Source organism: Dermochelys coriacea, chromosome 2 (genome assembly GCF_009764565.3).
Source record: "Dermochelys coriacea isolate rDerCor1 chromosome 2, rDerCor1.pri.v4, whole genome shotgun sequence".
Classification (NCBI taxonomy): Eukaryota; Metazoa; Chordata; order Testudines; family Dermochelyidae; genus Dermochelys; species Dermochelys coriacea.
In genome coordinates this window covers 146,397,195-146,419,057 of record NC_050069.1, presented here as the reverse complement: position 1 = coordinate 146,419,057, position 21,863 = coordinate 146,397,195, and the positions used below count along the sequence as shown (strand labels likewise).

The window sequence follows — 21,863 nt, the reverse complement described above, 5'->3', positions numbered from 1 at the left end:
CTATTCTGAAAACTAGCAATTATTTCAGGAACATTTATTATGCCCAGCATCACTGGGCAAATCACAGTCCTGATCAGCTCACAAACCTTTGCCACAACAATCCCCACAGTTGATTTGCCAACTCCAAACTGGTTAGCCATGGACCTGTAGCAGTCTTGGATAGCCAGCTTTAAGATGGCAATGTATGCCTTGCTGGAGCCCTAGACTTAAATAGCAGTATGAAGGCTGAACCAGAGTAGGCCTGACCTGGGCTGGATAGTAACACACTAGGTGTCAGCTAACCAAGTAAGCATATTCTTGACTGGAGACAATGGTACACACAAATCTCTCAACTAACTACATAAACACATTCCCAAGAGATGGTACAAGAAGACTCTGGCCCCTCATAAAGATTAGTAGGGGATGGATAAGGATGGTTTGTTCAAACTAGCAGATATGAGGATTAGGGTAGAAGCTAACAACATCTAGAGTGTAATACATAACTTGTTTGTATCAATGTATAAAAGGAGAAGTCATAGGAGGGGCATCTTTGTGCTGGTCTAGCGGACTGTCTCATGTTATGCTGATTGAATGGGTACCATTTTCATGGGCATACCTGTGTTAGTGTGCCTGTAGCTCCCTTGGGGCACTAGTACCATGATTTGTCAATAATAAACCTGACGGAGAGCCTTCACCATCAAACTGCACCTGTGATTTTTCTTTATGAATAACTTCGAGGTCTTCTGAATCCACATGCTTCACTCTCTGCTCATACAGCTAACACTGGAGCTCCAACAGCAGCAGCACTGGTGGCATTAACAACTAAGCAGACTTAACAACACTCCACAGCACTAACAATAGGCTACACTAATCTGTGTCTAGACTGGCAGAACTGCCATCATGTGGCTGTCCTGACACTGGAGGGCAGGGGCAAGCTGCTCACAAATCTCCAGGAATGTCTGCTGCTTTGTGCAAAAGTTCTGGACTCAGTGCTGGTCATCTGCATGACAATGTGATCTCACCAGTCTGTTCTTACGGCCCTACTCCAGAAGTGCAGGTCTACATAGGAGGAATCTACATGTAAAACAATAGGCATAAGCAACATCAGCTGGTTTGCATTTGGCATGTTAGCATCCCCCTCTGAAAAGTGTCTTTAGCAGTTCAAAATCTGCCAAGAAAATGTCCACCAGCATCCACAGATGCTCCACTGGTTTCCAGAAATAGGAGTGACAGACTGAGGTAGAAAAGTTCTTCCACTGGGGTGGGATACATGCTGACTCTGGCTGCATGGAGTGTGTAGACACAAAATAGCTTGGCTCAATTTATTTGTGGGCTAAAAATTTTTCCCAAAATCTTCCGTAAACTCCTGAAGGACAGACAAGTTCTCTGACAACCCACTATGAAGAAAGCCCCAATGCAGTTTCAGTTGTTGAGAGTGTTAGAAACTCTGGGATATGATCGTACATGCCCACAGAGCTAAAGTTCTTACCCAGGTCTGCAGACTGCAGCATGGTTGTGAGACCTGGGTTTCCATTGCAGTGTGAATGCTCAAGTACAGCCTTGAAAACATAAGTCCACACCAGTATTCCCTCTAATTTTTTATGTCCATGTGCGGAATGAATTTTGTTATGTGCACCAATATGGAGGTGATGTGTGACACATCACCTTCATATTGGTGCACATAACAAAATTCATGTGATGGAGGTGGGGCCAAGTGGTTTTGTGTGTGGGAGGGGGCTCAGGGCTCGGGCAGAGGCTCCGGCTGGGGTTGCAGGCTCTGGGGTGGGGCTGGGAATGAGAGGTTTAGGGTGCAGACTGGGGTGGGGCCAGGGGTGAGGGGTTTGGGGGTGCAGGCTGCCCCGGGGCTGTGGTGGGGAGAGAGAACTCCCCCCAGCTCTCTCTTGCCGCAGCAGCTGAGGGGAAGGAGGAGAGGCGCCTCTCCCCTGACTGGGGCAGGTCCCCACTGGGGCCTCTTCCCACCACAGCGGGGCTTAATAGGCAGCTGTGCAGCAGCGCAGCTTAGAGGGAACTTAGGTCCACACACCCGGGTCTTAGAGACCCGGCTTAGTACGCAGCATAGACAAACCCATAGTTACCATCCTCTCAGTTCAGCAGACAAGAAAACAGAGCTCCCTAGTCAAGACACCCTCAGCGGAAGGGAGGCCTCAGCTTTGAAAGAGGCCTGCAACTGATTGGCTGGATGATAAAAAGGGGAGGTTTGTGTGTGTGCAAATCACCAGCACAAATGTCCTGACTGTCAAGTCACCTCACTTTAAATGGAAGAATGCTGAGAACAGGAAAGGAAGGCTAGCCTCAACTGCCTGCTCAGTTGACTGGCAGATGCAGCAGAAGCCTGAACATTGCAGGGGAAGAAGACAGTACTGTAACTGCATCTTTCTTTCCAGTGAGATCAGGAAGGCATAGAATTAAACATTAAGTAATTGAGAATTTTAGAAATATTGCACCCCTAGGAATTTGACTTTGGAAAGGCATGGGTCTGTTAAGCACAAACCAGAAGATGTGTGGAAAGATAGCTCCCCATACAGCTGAATTAAGAAACAAAGCATCCCCTTGTGAGTCTGAACAATTCAAAGCATTTAAAGATGGAACTGCTGACTAATAATCAGTAAAGCAAGTCAGGGCCTGATTTAAATCTATCACATACTACAGTCAGGGTTAGATTAAGGTAATCCAAGGCTATAGACACACCACAGCACTGCACCCTCACAGCCTTGCCCCTGAACTGGAATAGCAATAGCAGATGGCTCTCCCCTGCCCCAGAATGCCAACAGGACCCCCAGCCCTTATCCCAGCATGTCAGGGTTTCTTCCCCACTCTGAACTCTGGGGTACAGATGTAGGGACCCGCATGAAAGATCCCCTAAGCTTATTTCTACCAGCTTAGGTTTAAACCTTCCCAGGACACAAAATTCCCCATATCTGGGATTCAGTATGCTGCCATCACCAAGCAATTTAACAAAGAATCAGGGAAGAGACTACTTGGAGACATCTTCCCCCAAAATATCCCCCCAAGCCTTACACCTTAACTCTATAGGAGTTGAATTGTTTGCTTTCTTGATCTGTCCCCAGCAGAGGCATCACACAGACAGACCGACAAAGCCTTCCCCTTTCCCCCCCCCAGATTTGAAAGTATTTTGTCCCCTTATTGGTCATTTTGGTCAGGTGCCAGCCAGGTTACTTGAGCTTCTTTATCCTTTACAGGTAAGAGGATTTTATAGTACTGTATCAGAGTTTCTTAACCCCTTCCCTTTATATTTATGACACAGCAGCTGGGTTGAAAGTGTGAGGGAGGGTGGGCCAGATCCATTGCACTCCTCTCCTGCCACACAGAGGTCTTTGCTGATGTGATGCTGGCAAGACCCATGGAAGAATATATATTGGAATTAACACTCCATTGTGATTCATGGACAGTTCACACAGCCAGAATATGTTAGGCTCTCTGCAGGCTCAGACCTGGTCTACACTACAAAGTTAGGTCAATGTAAGTTGCCTTGTATCAACCTAGCTGTGCATGTGTCTACACTTAAATTTGTCTCCCACTGATGTAAGTAGCCTGTTACACCGACATAGTGACATCACATGCCTGAACAGCATTGAGCCAAGGTTAATGTATGGAGGTTGATGGAGCACTACTAATGGTAGGTGCTGCATTACCTATATCGACCCTAACAGTCCTCCAGCAAATGCCTCCCACTGACTGCTCTGGTCACTACAGTGAACTCCACTGTCTAAGGGTCACATAAACTGGAATGGGGGGGGGGGGGGTTCTGGTCTAAGGCCCCACTAAGTTTTGAAATTCCTTCTACTGATTGCCTGTCTTGGTGAGCATGCCTAGCAGCTCTCCATTGTTGAGTACAACTTCCCAGGTGACCATGCTGGCTACGTGGTCCAGCCTGGAGTAGACAAGAGATATTGGATCTCCTGGGCCTGTGGGGAGAAGAGGCTGTGCAGGCACAGCTCTGAACCAGATAAACGTGGACATCTATGCCAATAGCAAGGTCACATGAAAGCCAAGGAGCTGCAGCAAGCATACCAGAAGGCCAGAAAGGCCAAAAATCGATCTTGTACAGAGCGGCAGATCTGTCCATTTTACAACCAGGCATATGTCATACTTGAAGGAGACCCCCCCCAGACCCCCACACAACATTGTTAATATCTGAGACACCTAAGTCACAGGCCTCTGCCATGAACAGCAAGGAGCAGGTAGAAGAGGAAGAGGACCATTGGGACAGAGGACAAGCAACTGACAAGCAGCTGCACAGCAAGCCAGGAACTGTTTTTGACTCACCATAGTCCGGACAGTTGAATATGGGCAAACCTGCTGCAGGGCATGGAACCTCGGATAAGTGTGTAGATAAATTTTCCATTGTAGCGATACATCCCACCCTAAAATAGCAGGACACAGATTTTGATTTTTCATTGATTTACTTGTGCTAGAAGTAACCAAGAGAGGTAGAGTTACTATCAGCTTTTCAAAAATAACGAGGAGTCCTTTTGGCACCTTAGAGACAAACACATTTATTTGGGCATAAGCTTTTGTGGGTTAGAACCCACTTCATCATATGCCTCTCTAAAGTGAGGTGGTGGGGCCATTCAGAGCAGTTTTTTTATGTGCACAGGGATGTCCCTTAGAATCCTCCTGGGAAATTTGGATGAAACTTTCATGGGGGTATTCTGCAATCCTCTGCCACAGGTTTCTAATGAAGGCTGCCTTATTTCTCCCTCCATGGTAGGACACTTTCCCAAACCACTCAGCAATATCTTCAGCAGGCACCATTGCCTTACACAGGCTGGTAGCATATGAGCCTGTGTAGCTTTGGGAAGCCAACAGCAGCTGTGCTCTCTCAGCCTTTGTTACCCTCAGGAGTGAGATATCAGCTAAAATCACCACCATCTGTGGAAAACAGTGCCAGAATTCAGTGCCAAGACCTTATACTTCTAGAATCATGCAATCAACCAATTCCCTCCTCATTTCTCCTACTCCCAGTGGGTCATACTTACCATGGCTGATGTTATGATTGGTGCCATGCACAAGCAATCCCAAGTGGAAGTGAGAATGTAGGGCTTAAAACTTTAGGGAGCAAGGAGAGTGAGTTCAATATGTAGAGTTTTGCTTTCCATAGTGAATACTCTGATAATGATACATTTATGTGTTTTATCTACAGCTGCTGCCACTGTGGCCTTCAGGGTCTCCCCCCACACCTGTAGAATATCTGACCCAGAGAAGGAGGAGAAAAGATCCTGTAAGCCCGTGCTGCAACGATCCATGAACTGAGGGCCTGGAGGACGAACAGTTGGGACAGCTGAAAGAAAGAAAGAAAGAAAGAAAGAAAGGAGTGGAGAACAGTGCAGGAAAAGGAGAGGAAGATGCACTAGGACATAATGGGGCTTCCTGGGCAGCAAACACAAATACTGCAGGCTCTGGGGGATTTGCAGTTTCAACTACCCCAGGCTCGCCTCCTTCTGCAGCTCATTGAGAACTCAATATTGAGACCTCCCTATAGCGCCACCTCAACATTTCATGTGGCATCTGGGGCTGCTGCACTACCCCTACCACTCCACCCTAGAGGACATTAAAAACAATCACAGGTTTGCTTACACTTACCTATGAAAACCACAGCTGGTGCAGGTATAGCTGAAATGGACATGAATGTTCTTTCCCGTTCATAGGTTTTGTTCCCTTAATTTATTAAATTACAGTAAGTTTTAAACATATTTGTTTTAAAGTTTCACACATTCTTGCACTGAATTCTGTTACAAAATAAATGCCTATTATTTAAAACTTAATTCATCTTTATTAGTTTGCAACATCTGCTACCAAGTGCTTAGCAAGTCTAAAAGCAATCAATTACTTATTACCAGTAGTGTGACATCTCATAAGATAAGCCACAAACAAAATTAATATATGTATTGACAAAGGGACATTCCTACATGTGCAGCAATCACCATGCAATTTCCAACAGGCCACAAAAGAGCAGGGCCAGGTACAGCACACACCATGACCACACACTACTCTGGTTGATAGCTAAAATAGCCTCCCTGAGCTGTATAGCTTTGTGTTAAGCTCTTCTAGTACCCTTGCATCTGGCTGTTCAAACTCAGCAGACAGAAGCTCCACCTCCACCTCCACCCCCTTTGCTTCAAAGATAATATGCCAGACACAGCAGGCCGCTATAAACAGTGGGACATTTTTGTCACTGAAATCCAGTCTTGAAATCCAAACAATGACAGTGTCCCTGCTATTGACCAAAAGCACATTCAAATGTCATTCTGCACCTGCTGAGCTAGTAATTGAATCATTCCTTGGTGCGGTTGAGGTGGCCAACATATGACTTCGTAAATCAGGGTAGTCTGGGTCACCCAGGATCACTATTGGCATTTCAACATTCCCAGTGCTAATCTGTTGCTCGTGAAAGAAAGTCCCTGCTTGCAACTTTCTGAAAGATGTAAGTGTCATGGACCTTTCTTGACCAGCCTACACTGATATTGGTGATCCACCAATGCTTGCATAACCATAGAAAAGTAGCTCTTTTTGTTGATGTACTCTGTGGCAAGGTACCACAAAATAGGGATATGTGTGCCATCTATTGCTCCACGCCAGTTCGGGAACCCCATTGCTGCAAATCCACCCACTATGTCCTGCACATAGCCAAGAGTCACAGTCCTGCATAGCAGGAGGTGATTAATGACTCTGCACACTTGTATGACCAACCTCCTGTGATGGGTTTGATCACAGAAACCCCCTTGGGACTGTCACCTGATGTGCTGAGACTACCTCTGAGCCCATTTTCTCTGCCAGTTTGGGCCTCCAGAACCCTGCCTTGTTGAGCCAGACACACCAGTCTGCTCCAACATAGACCTTGGGTCTGGACCACGTGTCCCAAAGCTGCAAACTTAACTGAAAACACTTAAGAAGTGTTCCTGTCTCCAGCACCAAGACACCCAGCTCCCAATGGGATCCAAGCCCCAAATGAATCTGTTTTATTCTGTATACAGGATAAACTTGTAAATTGTCCACCCTACATAACACTGATAGAGAGATATGCACAGCTGTGTGCTCCCTCAGGTATTAATTATTTACTCTGGGTTAATTAATAAGCAAAAGTGACTTTATAAAGTATACAAAATAGGATTTAAGTGGTTCCAAGTAATAACAGCCAGAACAAAATAAATTACCAAGCAAAATAAAACAAAACATGCAAGTCTAAGCCTAATACATTAAGAAACTGATTACAGATAAAACCTCCCCTCAGAGATGTTCCAATAAACTTCTTTCATAGACTGGACTCATTCCTAGTCTGGGCCCAATCCTTTCCCTGGTACAGTTCTTGTTAGCTCCAGCTCAGGTGGTAACTAGGGGATTTCTCATGACTGGAACCTCCTTTGTTCTGTTCCACTCCCTTATATAGCTTTGGCACAAGGCAAGAATCTTTTGTCTCTCTGGGTTCCCACCCCTCCTTCTAAATGGAAAAGAACCAGGTTTAAGATGGATTCCAGTACCAGGTGACATGGTCACATGTCCTGTGAGACCCCAGCCTTCATTCTTCCTGGCCTGACTCACAGGAAGGCTTGCAAGTAAACAGAACCATTTACAACCAATTGTCCTAGTTGATGGGAGACATCAAGATTCCAGACTATCATTTGCATAATTACAATAGGACCTCAGAGTTATATTTCATATTTCTAGTTTCAGATACAAGAATGATACATTTATACAAATAGGATAACCACACTCAGTAGATTATAAGCTTTGTAATGATATTTTACAAGAGACCTTTTGCATGAAGTGTATTCCAGTTATATTATATTCACACTCACTAGCATATTTTCATAAAATCATACGGAGTGCAACATCACACACCCCCATGGTGGATTTCCCCAAGTCCAATTGATTTGTGACTGATTGGTAAAAATATGGTGTTGCAAGTTTCCATAGTGCAGTCATCACTCGCTTTTCCACAGCCAATGCATCTCTCTTTTTGGTGTCCCTACACTGAAGGGCTGGGACTAGCTCAGCGCACAGATCAAAGAATGTGGGTTTGTGCATCTGAAAGTTCTTCAGCGACTGCTCATGATCCCAAGACTGCATTACAAACCAATCCCACCAGTCAGTGCTTGTTTCTCAGGCCCAGAAGTGTCATTGAACTGTCTAAAGAAAAGGAGTACTTGTGGCACCTTAGAGGCTAACAAATTTATTAGAGCATAAGCTTTCGTGAGCTACAGCTCACTTCATCGGATGCATTTGGTGGAAAAAACAAAATTTTTCCACCAAATGCATCCGATGAAATGAGCTGTAGCTCACAAAAGCTTATGCTCTAATAAATTTGTTAGTCTCTAAGGTGCCACAAGTACTCCTTTTCTTTTTGCGAATACAGACTAACACGGCTGCTACTCTGAAACCTGTCATTGAACTGTCTGCAACTGCTCTATGAATACCACCGTCTTTGAATTGGTTCTCGCTGTGCCCCATAGCAATCTGTCTTCCAAGGAATCATCATGTTCCCTACTCATTTGGTTCTTTTTATGGCTTTGCAAATACTGCAGGATTGTGTGCCCTGTGCTTGACAATAGTGCAGAGCTGTGCAGGCTCCATGCTTCTGTTGGAGATGGTGGACACCCCACTTACCTGTCTCAGACCTGGTCTAAACTACAAAGTTACGTCAACCTACATGTATACCTACACACAAATTTGTCTCCGGCCAACATATGCACCCTGTTCTGATGATGCAACAACACCATCTCCCCAAAAGGTATTGAGCCATGGTTGACCTATTGATGTCAATGCAGTGTAAGTATAGACACTGCCTAACATATGGTGACCCTAACAGTCACTCAGCAGCTGTCCCACAATGCACAAGAGTCATAGAATCTCAGGATTGGAAGGGACCTCAGGAGGTCATCTATTTCAACCCCCTGCTCAAAGCAGGACCAACACCAACTAAATCATCCATTCTGGTCACAGTTGTGAACTCCAGCATACAGGGGTTACACAAACCGGAAGCCATCCCTTCCCCTTCCCCCATTTAAAGCCCTAGTGTATTTTTGAAATGTCTTTTCCTTATTGCCCAGCTTGGTGAACACACCTAGCCTCTCTCCTTTGTTGGGTGAAACTGCCCAACATGCTGGTTCCCCACATTAGATGCACTCCTGCCTGGAGCAAACAGGAAGCATTGGATCTCTTGGACTTGTGGGGAGAAAGCGCTGTGCATTTACTGCTAAAGACCAGTCCTAGAAACATGGATGTTTATGAACAGATTCCACAGTGGAGGCAGTTGAAAGGATACGATAGGATCAGCAGCTGTATCATGTGAAAGTGAGGGAACTACGGCAGGCATCCCACAAGGCAACAGCGGCCAACAATCAAGCTGGCCCCAGCTCCCAGTCCTGCTACTTTTACAACGAGATGCATGCCATCATTGGTGGAGACCTCACCAGCATCCTGTAGACTACCATGGATACTTTCAAGGAGCCCAAGACAGATACCCCTTCTGTGAACAGTGAAGAGGAGGGGGAACACACAGCAGGAGAGTCCAGCTATGCCAATAGGCAGGATCTTTTCGAGACTCCAATGCAGTCTAGCTAGTCATGCCAGCTGAGCACGGATGAGTCCAATCCAAGAAAAGGAACCTTGGCTAAGTGTGTGCATGCCTTTTTCCTTACAATGTTTAAATGTAAAGATGGCACCCAGCCCAACTCCAAGTTAGCAAAAGTCAGGTATCAACTTTTCATTGTTTTAGAGTATGGAGAGGTACAACAAACAAAGGTAGAGTTAACTGCTTTTCATTCCCATGTAGGGTTAGGTGGGGAGGGCAGAAGGGTTCATGAGCAGTTTATGTACATGGGGATTAACCTTGTATCCTTCTGAGAGATCCCAATGAAACTTTCACGAAGGCATTCTACAATTTTCTCCTGAAGGTTTCTAGGGATGGCAGTCTTTTTTCCTTCCACAGTCGGACACTCCCATGCCACTCTGCAATGACTTTGGTGGGCACCTTACAGTAAACTAGCTAGTGCCATCTGGGCCCAGGCACCTTTAGGATGCAAGCAGCAACTGTGGTGGTGTCTGTGCCTTTGTTACTCTCAGGAGTGGTGGAATATCCTTCCTTAGAAGTTTTTAAGGTCAGGCTTGACAAAGCCCTGGCTAGGATGATTTAATTGGGGATTGGTCCTGCTTTAAGCAGGGGGTTGGACTAGATGACCTCCTGAGGTCCCTTCCAACCCTGATATTCTATGATCAGCTAAAATCACCACAACTTGTGGAAAATAGTTCCAGTATTCCGTGCTACTGCCCTGTACTCAGAGTCATAGAAAAAGGGGCCAAGACGTTATTGTTTCATGCAATCAAACAATTCCCTCTTTACTTTGCCCATTACCACCTAGCTCTGATGGGCCATACTCACCATGGCTGGAGTGTGGTGCAGTGCAGAGGCACTCCATAGCTGAAATGTCAATAAGCATGTCTTATTTAAAACGTTTACTGAAATAAGGGAAGTGAGTTCTGAAACTTACTTTTCACTTTCCATCGTGACTAAATACAGTGATACAGCTGTCTTTTATCTGTAGCTGCTGCCGTTCAGGCCTTGAGGGGCACTCCTTCCACACCCGTGGAATGCCTGATATTCATGATGAAAAGAAAGAAAGAAAAGGACTAGGGAGGACATGTTCTGTGAGATTCTACAAGTCAGTGTATCATCAGTCTGTGAACAGAGGGTCTGGAGGGTGGATATGGCAGACAACATGAAGGAAAGAGTGAACAGGAGAAAGGCCCAGGGATAGGAGAGGGAAATACAGCAAGATATAATGGGTATGCTCAGGCAGGCAAATGCTGCAGATGCTCATTGACCTGCAGAGCCCACATTCCTAACTTGTTTCCCTTTGCAGTCACTGGAGAACTCCATTTCAGCACCTTCCTACACACCCCAACATTCTACATGGCATCATAGGGCACCTTACTACCCCTCCCAAACAAAAGCTTTACTTACACTGGTCTGAGAGAGCTAATCAAAGCACCAATACTTGTAATTGTTCAGGACCATAGAACTCATAGGTTCAGTGCAAAACAGGAATGATTATAAATGTACGGCAAGCACTGCTTAATTAATAATTGCATTAACAGGGTTATATTCATAAATATACACATCAAGCACTACACAATTCTTAAAACAGCCCCCAAAACTACAGGGGCAGGTAGAGCACAGTCCACTACCCATCACTGCTGACTCTTAAAATGCTCTTTCAAAGCCTCCCTCAGCCACATAGCTCCACACTGAGCTCTTTTAATGGCCTTTGTGTTTGGGTGTTCGAAGTCAGCAGACAGATGTTCTACCTTTAGGCTTCACCCTGAGGGCAACTTTTCCTCCTTTGCCTCACAGATGTTATGCAGGAAACAGGCAGCCATAATCATTGGCATATTTTCCTCACTGAGATCCAGTCTTGTGGATGAACACTACCAGTGTCTCTTAAACCTATCAAAGGCACATTCATCTGTCATTCTGCACCTGCTGAGCCAGTAGTTGAATCTTTCCTTGGTACTGTCAGGATGGCCAGCGTATGGCTTCATGAGCTAAGGGAGCAAGGGGTAGGCTGGGTTCTCCAGGATCACTATTGGCATTTCAACTGTCCTGTAGTAGGTGACTTCTGGCTACCTGTCTCACTCTGTCAACCTGTTTCCTCACTTCCCCAGGTGGGTATTGTAGTTTTAAGAATGCTTGATAAAGATCTTGTAGGTGTTTGTCTCAACACCTACACCTTGCCCAACAAGGAAACGAACAGCCACTGGCCATCACATACAGTCCCCAGCCAAAACCTCTCCAGCACGTCATCAATGATCTACAACCTATCCTGGAAAATGATCCCTCACTCGCACAGACCTTGGGAGGCAAGCCAGTCCAGGCTTATAGACAGCCCCCCAACCTGAAGCAAATACTCACCAGCAACTACACACCACACCACAGAAACACTAATCCAGGACCAATCTTTGTGACAAACCCTGTTGCCTACTCTGTCCCATATCTACTCTAGCGACACCATCAGAGGACCCAACCACATGAGCCACACCATCAGGGGCTCATTCACCTGCATAGCTACTAATGTGATATCTGCCATCACGTGCCATCAATGCTCCTCTGCCATGTACATTGGCCAAATCGGACACTTTACGTAAAAGAATAAATGGACAGAAATCAGACATCAGGAATGTTAACATACAAAAGCCAGTAGGAGAACACTTCAATCGCCCTGGACAGTCTATAAAACAGATTTAAAAGTAGGCATACTTCAACAAAAAACTTCAAAAACAGACTTCAAAGAAAAACAGCAGAGCTACAATTCGTTTGCAAATTTAACACTATTAATTTGGGCTTAAATAGGGACTGGGAGCGGCTGGCTCACTACAAAAGCAATTTTCCCTCTCTTGGTATTGACACCTCCTCATCGGTTATTGAGAGTAGATCACATCTGGGCTAGTGAATATAAACACAGGGAGTAGTGTTGCCCTGGAGTCTTTTAGTGCATGCAAAGACATGTCTGTTTTCTGGTTGAAAAAATTGATTTAAAAGGGCAAAGTACTGTATGGTGTTCTATATCTCCCTGGGAAAACTGAAAAGTCAAGATTCCCAGTGCATCACTATAGCAGTCACCATGGATCTTGAAGCAGTATCAGAAGTGTTGACTGCAGCCTGTAACAAGGCTCTTGTCATTAATCTGTCCTCATCAATAGGGGCTTGAAATTGAACCTTATTATTCAGGGGATAATTTGTCCTTAAACTCCAAGAACTTAGAATAATTCAAAAATCATTTTGCCAGGAATGCCTGCTAGCTGGAAATTCTAAATTGGAGGCAGGCAGAAGTAAATGCATTTCTCCCCATGTCATTTAAATGCTTGACTTCTTATACACAGAGGTGGTCCTTGGATACTGTTGTCTGGACCTTTCTGTGGCTGCTTGGATGACTAGGGCATTTAGGGCAGAGTGAGAGAACAAGAACTCCTCTCCCTCAACAGGGACAAACTGCTGCTTTTCTGCCTTCTTGGGAGTAGGGACACAGGAAGCTGGCGTGTGCCATACAGTTCTTGCTGGTTCAAGGGTGACCTCATTGATTGAGAGTACTATTCGGCTAGGTCCCATAGGCTATAGGATGTCCAGGAGTTTGTGCCGAGAGTCCTAGACCTCTTCTAAGTGGATTTAGAGCTGCTCTTCTACTCTCCAAAGTAGTTCTTGGAACTGTCTGTCATCCAGAGGAGATGGCAAGGATGGGGCAACCATCTTTTTTGGTGAAGAGGAGGAAATCTCTCTGCACAGGTAGATCCGATTTGTCTTCCTCCTCCTCCATAGGCTCAAGAGGATCTGGTTGACCTGTTAGAGGGTTAAGTATGATCCTTATTGGATTGCATGTTGCTTGATGCCATGCATAGGTATCCTATGGATCCCTGTAAGGCCAATATGAAGGGTCAAAAATAGATTATGGTGCAGGGGAGTATGGTTCCACCAGTATATCAGATTCTCCTGATGAGATGGTCTAGTCTGGTCCTGTTGGTAGCGCTGTCAGTACCAATGTTGGGACGCTATAGCTAGTGGATCGAATGTGAGATGGGGTTCCTCCTGGTGCTAGAATCAGCCTGATACGTACAGGTCCCAACAACAGGAGAGATTGCAGGTCCTGGAGGATGAAGATATCCTCTTGAATGGTATAGGACCCCAAATCCTTAGTAGTCTGTGTTTTGCCATGTCACACTACCAGACATAGGCACTGACTCCGTGGGTGCTCTGGGGCTAGAGCACCCCCAGGGAAAAAATGGTGGGTGCAGAGCACTCACTGGCAGGCCCCATAAGTACCTCCCCCTCCCCCCACAGCAATCAGCTGTTCTGTGGCATGCAGGCAGGAGGCTTTGGGGAGAGGAGCAAGGACATAGCATGCTATGGGGAGGGGCGGAATTGGATGGGAAGAGGAGGGGCAGGGGTGGAGCAGGACAGGAAAGGCGGGGTGGGGGTGGGGCCGTGGGGGAAGGGGTGGAGTGGAGGCAAGGCCTGGGGCAGAGCTGGGGGTTGATCACCTCCTGACACTTTGGAAGTTGGCATCTGTGCTACCAGAGTCAGTGTAAATGGACTCTTTGTAATCGGTGGTTCCTTATGTCCTTGACACAGAGCATGAGAAAAGCAAGCGAGCAGGTGTGGACCGAAAGATCCTACTTGCTAGAATTCTCCAATCTGCGGCCCATGCAGCATATGCATACCCCACAGTGAAATAGAGGCAGGAATCAGCACTTGAACAACTACATTATATCCAAAAACAATACACTGCATAGTCAGCTCAGCTGTTATATCTTATCTTCTTTTATTTGTCAGATTTACCAATTCCTGTACATTTATCCTATCCAATAAACATTTGATGTTTACGTAATAATTACAGATCTTGCAATATGAGTGGTACAAGTAGATCAATTAGCTCTGTTCTATTGTACTATTTAGAAGACTCAATATTTACATTCTGTATTACACCACAGGTGACAAATGTTGTGAACACAAACAAAGATTTATAAAACAATTATGGGCGACTAAATTAGATAGACTACATATGGTCACCTTAAATGTAATTTGAAGGAAAAAGTACATAGAACTTGCATGTGGATTTTTATTTTCTTCTATTTACAGTAGAAGTGGATACATTAATAAAAGAAATGGACACAGAACTGTAGATTTGCAATCTGTAGCCTTTCCCAAAAATAGGCTTAACTGCGCGATCAAAATTCACCAAGCAGAAATAATCTTCAGGAATTTTCTTTAAAAACACTGCATGATTTAACCATAATCGAATTACAGTCTTGGTACCAAAGATTAACATAGGCATTTTAAATTAACTTGAACCTAAACAGGCCCAAACACCTAGAATACCCAGAAATAAATGCAGAACATGCCATTTGTTTATAACTTTGTGCTGTCCCTTGCTGTGCCCAGTGTTTCTCAGCACTTAAGCAGTGGGATCCTTTGATAACTGCAACATTAGAGTGGATCTATTTCCTTGGGGGAGGGGGAAGAGGCAACCACCTCATTTTGGAAACAAACATTTGGCAGTATAAGATGCAGAAGATATCTCACATATGCGTAGTGGAATTTTGCAGGTATCCATTTGCAACTTGTGTAAATGCAGCAATGAATGTCACTACTTTACATACCTTTTAAAGTACATTTAAGTCAATGCTAACAACTCCGCCACCTTTTTGATTTTCATACATTGGATTACATTGTACATTATGATTAACCACATACACCAATTGTTTTTATGAGAACAAGGATTTAACATGGAGACCACTTTTTTAATTAAATTTCATCTATTGGTAGTAGATGTATGCTTATACTGAGTAAGTTGTGCTCTAGACAAAAAAATTAAGCTTACAAATTGGTTACATTACAGTATTGAACATCATTATGTGATTGTTATAAACCTCGGATGATGCTAAAGCTCTGTAGCAATTATAAGACTACAAGACAGACTTGGCCAAACTTACTTAGATGGTAAGCTGCTCTTTGCAACAAGGACTGTCCTTTTCTGACTATACAGTGGCTTGCACAATGGAGTCCTGGTTCATGGCTAGGGCTCCTAAGCATTATGATAATACAAATAAATAATAAATACATGGCTAGCCATTTAACTTGTCCAGCTTGTCTAAGTCTTCTTTCTTATAGAACATTGACCTAGTTATTAGAAGACATGAGTTCTACTCCCAGCTCTGCTACTTACTTGCTAAGTGATCTTGGGTAAATCATTGCCCCTCTCTGTGCCTCCGTTTCCTCATTTCTACGAGGAATATACCACCACTCTCTTTTTGTAAAGCATTTTGAGATCTATGGATGAGGAGCAATGCATGAACTAAATATTTCTTACTGTGAGACCAAATACAAAGTATCTTCAGTGACATTTTCAACAGTTTAAGAGACTTCAAAACACAAGCCTCATTGATTTTCAGTGTCATTTGTTTTCCCAAGTCACTTAGCTTTCAAAAATCTGATCTCAAATCCTTAACAGGCTGTAGTCTACTTATTCTGAAACAAATCACAGGTGTTATTAAAATCTATTTACTTTTTAAAAAATAAATTAGAATGGGCTCCTGTGGATAAACAGTGCAAGTGGATCAGATCATTACGAAGTCCTCCTAGTTTCTTCACCACAAGCCTTTCTCCTTATCAGTGTTAGTCTGTTGTGATGTTGCACCCCATAATTCTTTATGGAAATATGCTTATGAATGTATATGACATAACTGAAATGTTTTATGCCACATATGCCATATCTCTGCAAAGATTATGATCTACTGAATATATTCATCCTATTTGTATGCATGTGCCGTTTTTGTATTCAAAGTTATGATAGTGGCTGTGTACTTGTTTGAGTTTAAGTAGCCTTAGTAAAGCATTTGGTCAGTTTCTTGAAAAAGGAATGTGCAAATTAAGTGCCCAATCAAGAAACCCAACTGAAAATGGATCTTGGAAGACTCCAATCCACATAAGAAGTCTTCCTGGAGATATTCAAGATAGCATGTGGGCAATGGCTGCTGACTATAAAAACTGAGTCAGGCATGGACATGTGACTTGCTCATGTGACTCCAAAACTCCATCTTGGAGCTGGATTTTGCATAGAAGAGAGGAGGGGGTCTCCACCCACAAAAGAAAGTGTATTTAAGCCCCTGGGACACCCTTCCATTTGGTCTTCAGCTGGCTCAAGAGATAGTTTCTCCACCCCTAAAGGATACCTGAAAGAAACTGGAACAAAGTACAGTAACCTCGGGGTGAGGGATTGCTGGACCCAGACTAGAAAGAGGCTAGTCTGTAAAAGAAGCTTAGTGGAACATCTCTGAGGGTGAGATTTCATCAATAATCACTTTCTTACTGTATTAGGTTTAGACTTGCATGTTTTATTTTATTTTGTTGGGTGGTTTACTTTGTTGTCTGTTATTACTTGGAACCACTTAAATCCTACTTTTTGTATTTAATAAAACCACTTTTTACTTATTAATTAACCCAGGGTACGTATTAATACCTGGGGGGGGAAAGTGGGAGAACAGCTGTGCATTTCCATCAGTGTTATAGAGGGTGAACAATTTATGAGTTTATCCTGTATAAGCTTTATACAGGGTAAAATGGTTTTATTTGGGGTTTGGACCCCATTGGGAGCTGGGTATCTGAGTGTTAGAGACAGGAACACTTCTTAAGCTGTTTTCAGCTAAACTTGCAGCTTTTAGGGGACGTTGTTCAGACCTGGGTCTGTGTTTGCAGCAGACAAGCATGTCTGGCTCAAACAAGGCAAGGTTCTGGAGTCCCAAGCTGACAGGGTAAACAGGCTCAGAGGTAGTCTCAACACATCAGTTGGCAGTCCCAAGGGGTTTTCTGTGATCCAACCAGTCACATCTGTTTCCACAAGAACAATGAGGAGTCTGGTGGCACTTTAAAGGCTAACATTTATTTGGGCATGAGCTTTCATGGGTAAAAAACCCACTTCTTCAGATGCATGTTTTTTTACCCATGAAAGCTTATGCCCAAATAAATCTGTTAGTCTTTAAGGTATTACCGGACTCCTCGTTCTCTCTCGATATGGTATTCTCTCCCCCCTCCCTCCATCTTTCTTTCAACCTCTTCAGATAGAAGACACAATTTTACCTCAAGAATTAAAGCATGGGCTTCCTCTTGAACCACAGATCACACTCCTGGATCTCCTGGCAAGTCAGCCACAGTACAAAGCTTATAGGAATTGATATTTGCACTTTCTAGTGGGAGCCAGATGAGTCAACTCACCTAGTTCTGGAGTAAAAGATCCCCAAATATGGTATATTGTTCATAGACAAAGTCTTCCTGCAGAACAAGCACCCTGCTACCATTTATAAACTTCTGCCACCACCCATCACACATTTACATTCCTTTTGTGTTTACTGAATGCTGATTAATTGCAGGAAATCTCCACAAGTCAAAGAGGGCTTTTCATCCATTGTATTTCCAGAGGCTTTAGAAACATTTCCAACAGAATTATAATTGCTTAGTCGCTCTGATGCCCTCTTTAGTCTCCTTTTCTGCTGTGTGATACATGAAGCCAATGCTCAATACAAAAAGTTGACAAACATGTCTCAGCCATTTGAACATTAGGCTATGTAACATGTTATTGCAGAATACATTTCAGGAAAAATAAAAGATTCCAAGTCTGGAAAATGTGTGGAGCATAATGGAGATGCCATTTTGAACAAGTATTTCTATACAGGCCAGTAAGAGTGGCTATCTTAGAAACTCAACCAATGGTAAATTAAGAGATGCAATACCACCAGTATTGATGGAACATGATTATTCCACTCTCTCCCACAAAAATCTTATAGAAAACAGTGAGTGGGAAAATAAATAGATAGCCTGGGAAGACAGGACTGATTCACCCACTGCTCTGGGCCAGACATTGTGTGAATTATCCATTCTTTGCAAGTATTAAGGTGAGTCAGGACAAGATCATCATCTCCGTCACTGCATATATGGGGTGAAGCAAGAGTCAGAAGCAGCATCACAGTTTATTAATAATTCTTGATTGACAGATTTTCTGGAAAATGAAATAGTAATTTTAGCCCCTTGTCACTGAAAAGTCTGGACCAACTACTGCAGAACTGAGTAACTGTTTTCCACCTTTGCTCTTGTGGTAGTGGCAATTACTGTTGCTGTGGGGGTGGAGGAGCCCTCCCCCGAGCCATCTGCCCCCCACCCCACCAACCAACACACTGTCCCCTCCACCACCTTTGCCTACCATCTGCCTCCACTCCTCACTCCTGGACTCAGCGCTGTTTGCTGCACCCTCCTCCACCATCTGGGACAGCAGCAGCATAGACTGAGTGCAGCAGCCAGCATAGACTGAGTGCAGAAGCACATATGCCTTTTCCCTCCTCTTTGGACTGGCCCTCCGCTCCTCTGCTGCTTTTGGCCAGTGGACCTCCCCACCCTCTGCTTTGCCCACTGCAGCAGTTTGCCCCCCCGTGCACCCTTCCCCTTGCTACTTGCCCCACCCACCCTTTGCTGCCCATATAAAAAAATTAGAATGACTTTTGCATTAGCATTTAGCAAGAGGAAACTCCAAGTGCCAAACAATGGTAGATATTAAAAGTATTCTTTGATTTACATTATCTTTAGAACCACACAAAAAACTTATTGATGTAAACAGGAAAAAAAATACTATTTGGAAATATTTAAATAAAGTGATGCCGATGTGAACTTGTTGACTTAGTCAGTCAATCCTAACAGCTCATGCAACCTGCTCATGGGTGACTTTTCCTTAAAGAGCAACATAATGGCAGGCATCATTAAAATAAAAATCCATAAATACATATGAGAATTTGAGTGGGAGAATTTTTACACTATGTTCTAACAGCTTTGCTCAACGGTACTGATTGGATAAGAGTTACTAAATTACGGGGAGAGGGCATTGCAGGCCTTGTACATGAGACCTTAAGGTTCAAAAATACAACACATTTCACCCGTTTTCCACTTAAAGCAAACGCTTAATTCTCAAACGCAGACAAGCAAATATGAACTGACTGGATGCCAATATTAAACAGCATGAAATCCAAGTCACCCTAAAAGAAAGAATTACAGAGAGTTAGGAATTTATTTGGAACTTGTTGGCATACAAACCTCTCTCTCAAGGGAAAGCTCTGCTAAGTCATTTTTCAGTTTATAAAGCTGCCCAAAAGTAGCATAGTCAATTTCAAGTTGATTTGATCAAACAATAGAGGAAAGAATCCTAACTTTCATTTAAAATATATTTAGCAGGCTTTTCATTTCCAAAATGGACTCATCTTTAAAAAATGAAATATGAGTTTGAAAAATAGTTTTCTTAACCTTTTTTCATAGATTCTTAATTGAAAAGTTTGTTACTACATGAGTATTAAAAAAAAAAAAATGAACAAAAAACCCCACACTTGAGTACCTTTCCCAGACCTGAAGAGCAGCCCTGCGTAGCTCAAAAGCTTGTCTGTCTCACCAACAGAAGTTGGTCCAATAAAAGGCATTACCTCATCCGCTTTGTTTTTTCTTTTCTTTAACACGTCAGAAGATAGGACATTCTTCTTTATGAAATTATACAAAACTGAAAGAGACCATTTGTCTGATATTGTTGTTGAGATTATGGATCAGAAAGTCATAGCTGTGGGGGTATCACTGAATTGGTGAAAGTGGCTCTGAGCCATTTAGTACTTTGTGTATCAAACCCAACACTTTAAATTCCACCCATAATTACCCCGTAGGGCAACCAATACAGATTATGGAACACTGGTGTCATGTGCTCCTGCTAGGAAGCACTGCTTACCTAGAGTTGCCTTCTTTGGCAGCTTGTTTCCAGGTACACTTAAGGTATAGTGCCCAGGTAGAGTGCAATGCAGCAGTCTAGTCTTGAAGTGACAGAGGCATGGATTACAAAAGCATGGTTGGCATCAGGATGAGATGGCTGCAGTTTCCCAGAAATGGGTTCTAGCCCACGAAAGCTTATGCCCAAATAAATTTGTTAGTCTCTAAAGTGCCACAAGAACTCCTTGTTGTTTTTGCTGATACAGACTAACATGGCTACCACTCTGAAACCTATGACCAATAGTGTTCCTGGACATTGCTGCTGTATGTTCACCCAACAAGAGCTGGAAATGTTACATAGGCATTTACTGGCTCTCAAACTTGGGAAACTGCCTTTTCATCTAGGACTTTTGCACATACTGATCACTCAAATATCTATGTTCTGTATTTCCTGTTCGGGGGGTTGTCTCGTTTACAACTTTGAATATACTCAAGAACAAGAGTAATTTTTCTGGTAACTGTACTATGGTACATTGGCCCAATATGTTTTATACTTTTACAATAAACTATTTAGCATCATTTACTATAGAGGAAAATTACTTCTCTCGTAATTATGTTTCTCTGAAAACCTCATGCTTTTTGCATGAAAACCTATTGACCTTTCAAAAATGATCCGATCAAGACAGATTCAGACAGGATTTACAGATTAAACAAACAATTCATATTTGAAAATTACTCTCTACACACCAGGTGTTGGAATTTACTAGTGCATAGTCCATCGGTGGCAACAGACATACCACATTACCAATGCAATGGAGTTAAATGGGAAGAACAAGACAAACTCTTGGGGGAAGATTTTTTTTTATTTAAAAAATAACACAGGAACTTCTGTAAAAAGAATACCTCGTGCCAATATTTCATCCTCTCCCAAGAAACTAAAACAGTTTTAAAAAAGTGTATTTACATACTGAAGACAAAAGTCTAGATTACATATCATGAAAGTAATGCCAAAATGACAGACAGCGAAAACTCAAGCTTTCACACTACTAAGGTCAGCAATGTCTCTATTTTCAGCATTTTCACTGGAAGGCTGGACATTTTCCATTTTATTCTCTGGTTCTAGAACACTGCTTTCCATAAGCTCATGAATAGATTCTTCGTCTACTTCTGCCTCTATTTTTGTGGCTAATTCATTGTGTTCTATAACCATCTCTTCCTCCATGTGCTTTGTGTTGTCCTGATCTCCTTCCTCTGTTTTACTTTCAAAATCCTCCTCTTTCCTCTTTGCTTTAAACACTTCAACTCCCATCATCCTCAGGTAATGAAGTCTCTCATTCTTGGGCACAAAGGCACGAAGTGAGGTCTTTCCATGCCAGCCACACAGAACAATAGGGCACTGAAGAGTATCAGGTTTGCTATTAAAAAATTAGTGTTTGGTAAAGATTGAGTAAATTAATCTTGAGAATTCATTTCTACAGAAATATTTTAATGTAAAAGCTATACACATCATTTCAATAGAGCAAGGCAACAGTATTATGCATCTCTAACAGCAACTTTACTTTTAATGCAA

General features: G+C 43.3%; 1 protein-coding gene across 1 annotated transcript in view; it reads right to left on the bottom strand.

Moving 5' to 3' along the window:
* Positions 1-21,140: 21,140 nt before the first annotated feature.
* NSUN2 (NOP2/Sun RNA methyltransferase 2) overlaps positions 21,141-21,863 on the bottom strand; it is a 54,024-nt gene continuing 53,301 nt past the window's right edge. Inside the window, exon 19 of the mRNA XM_038393294.2 lies at positions 21,141-21,708. Within this exon, the coding sequence (XP_038249222.1) occupies positions 21,324-21,708 (385 nt within the window). The 3' untranslated portion in view covers positions 21,141-21,323. The remainder of the gene's footprint in view (positions 21,709-21,863) is intronic.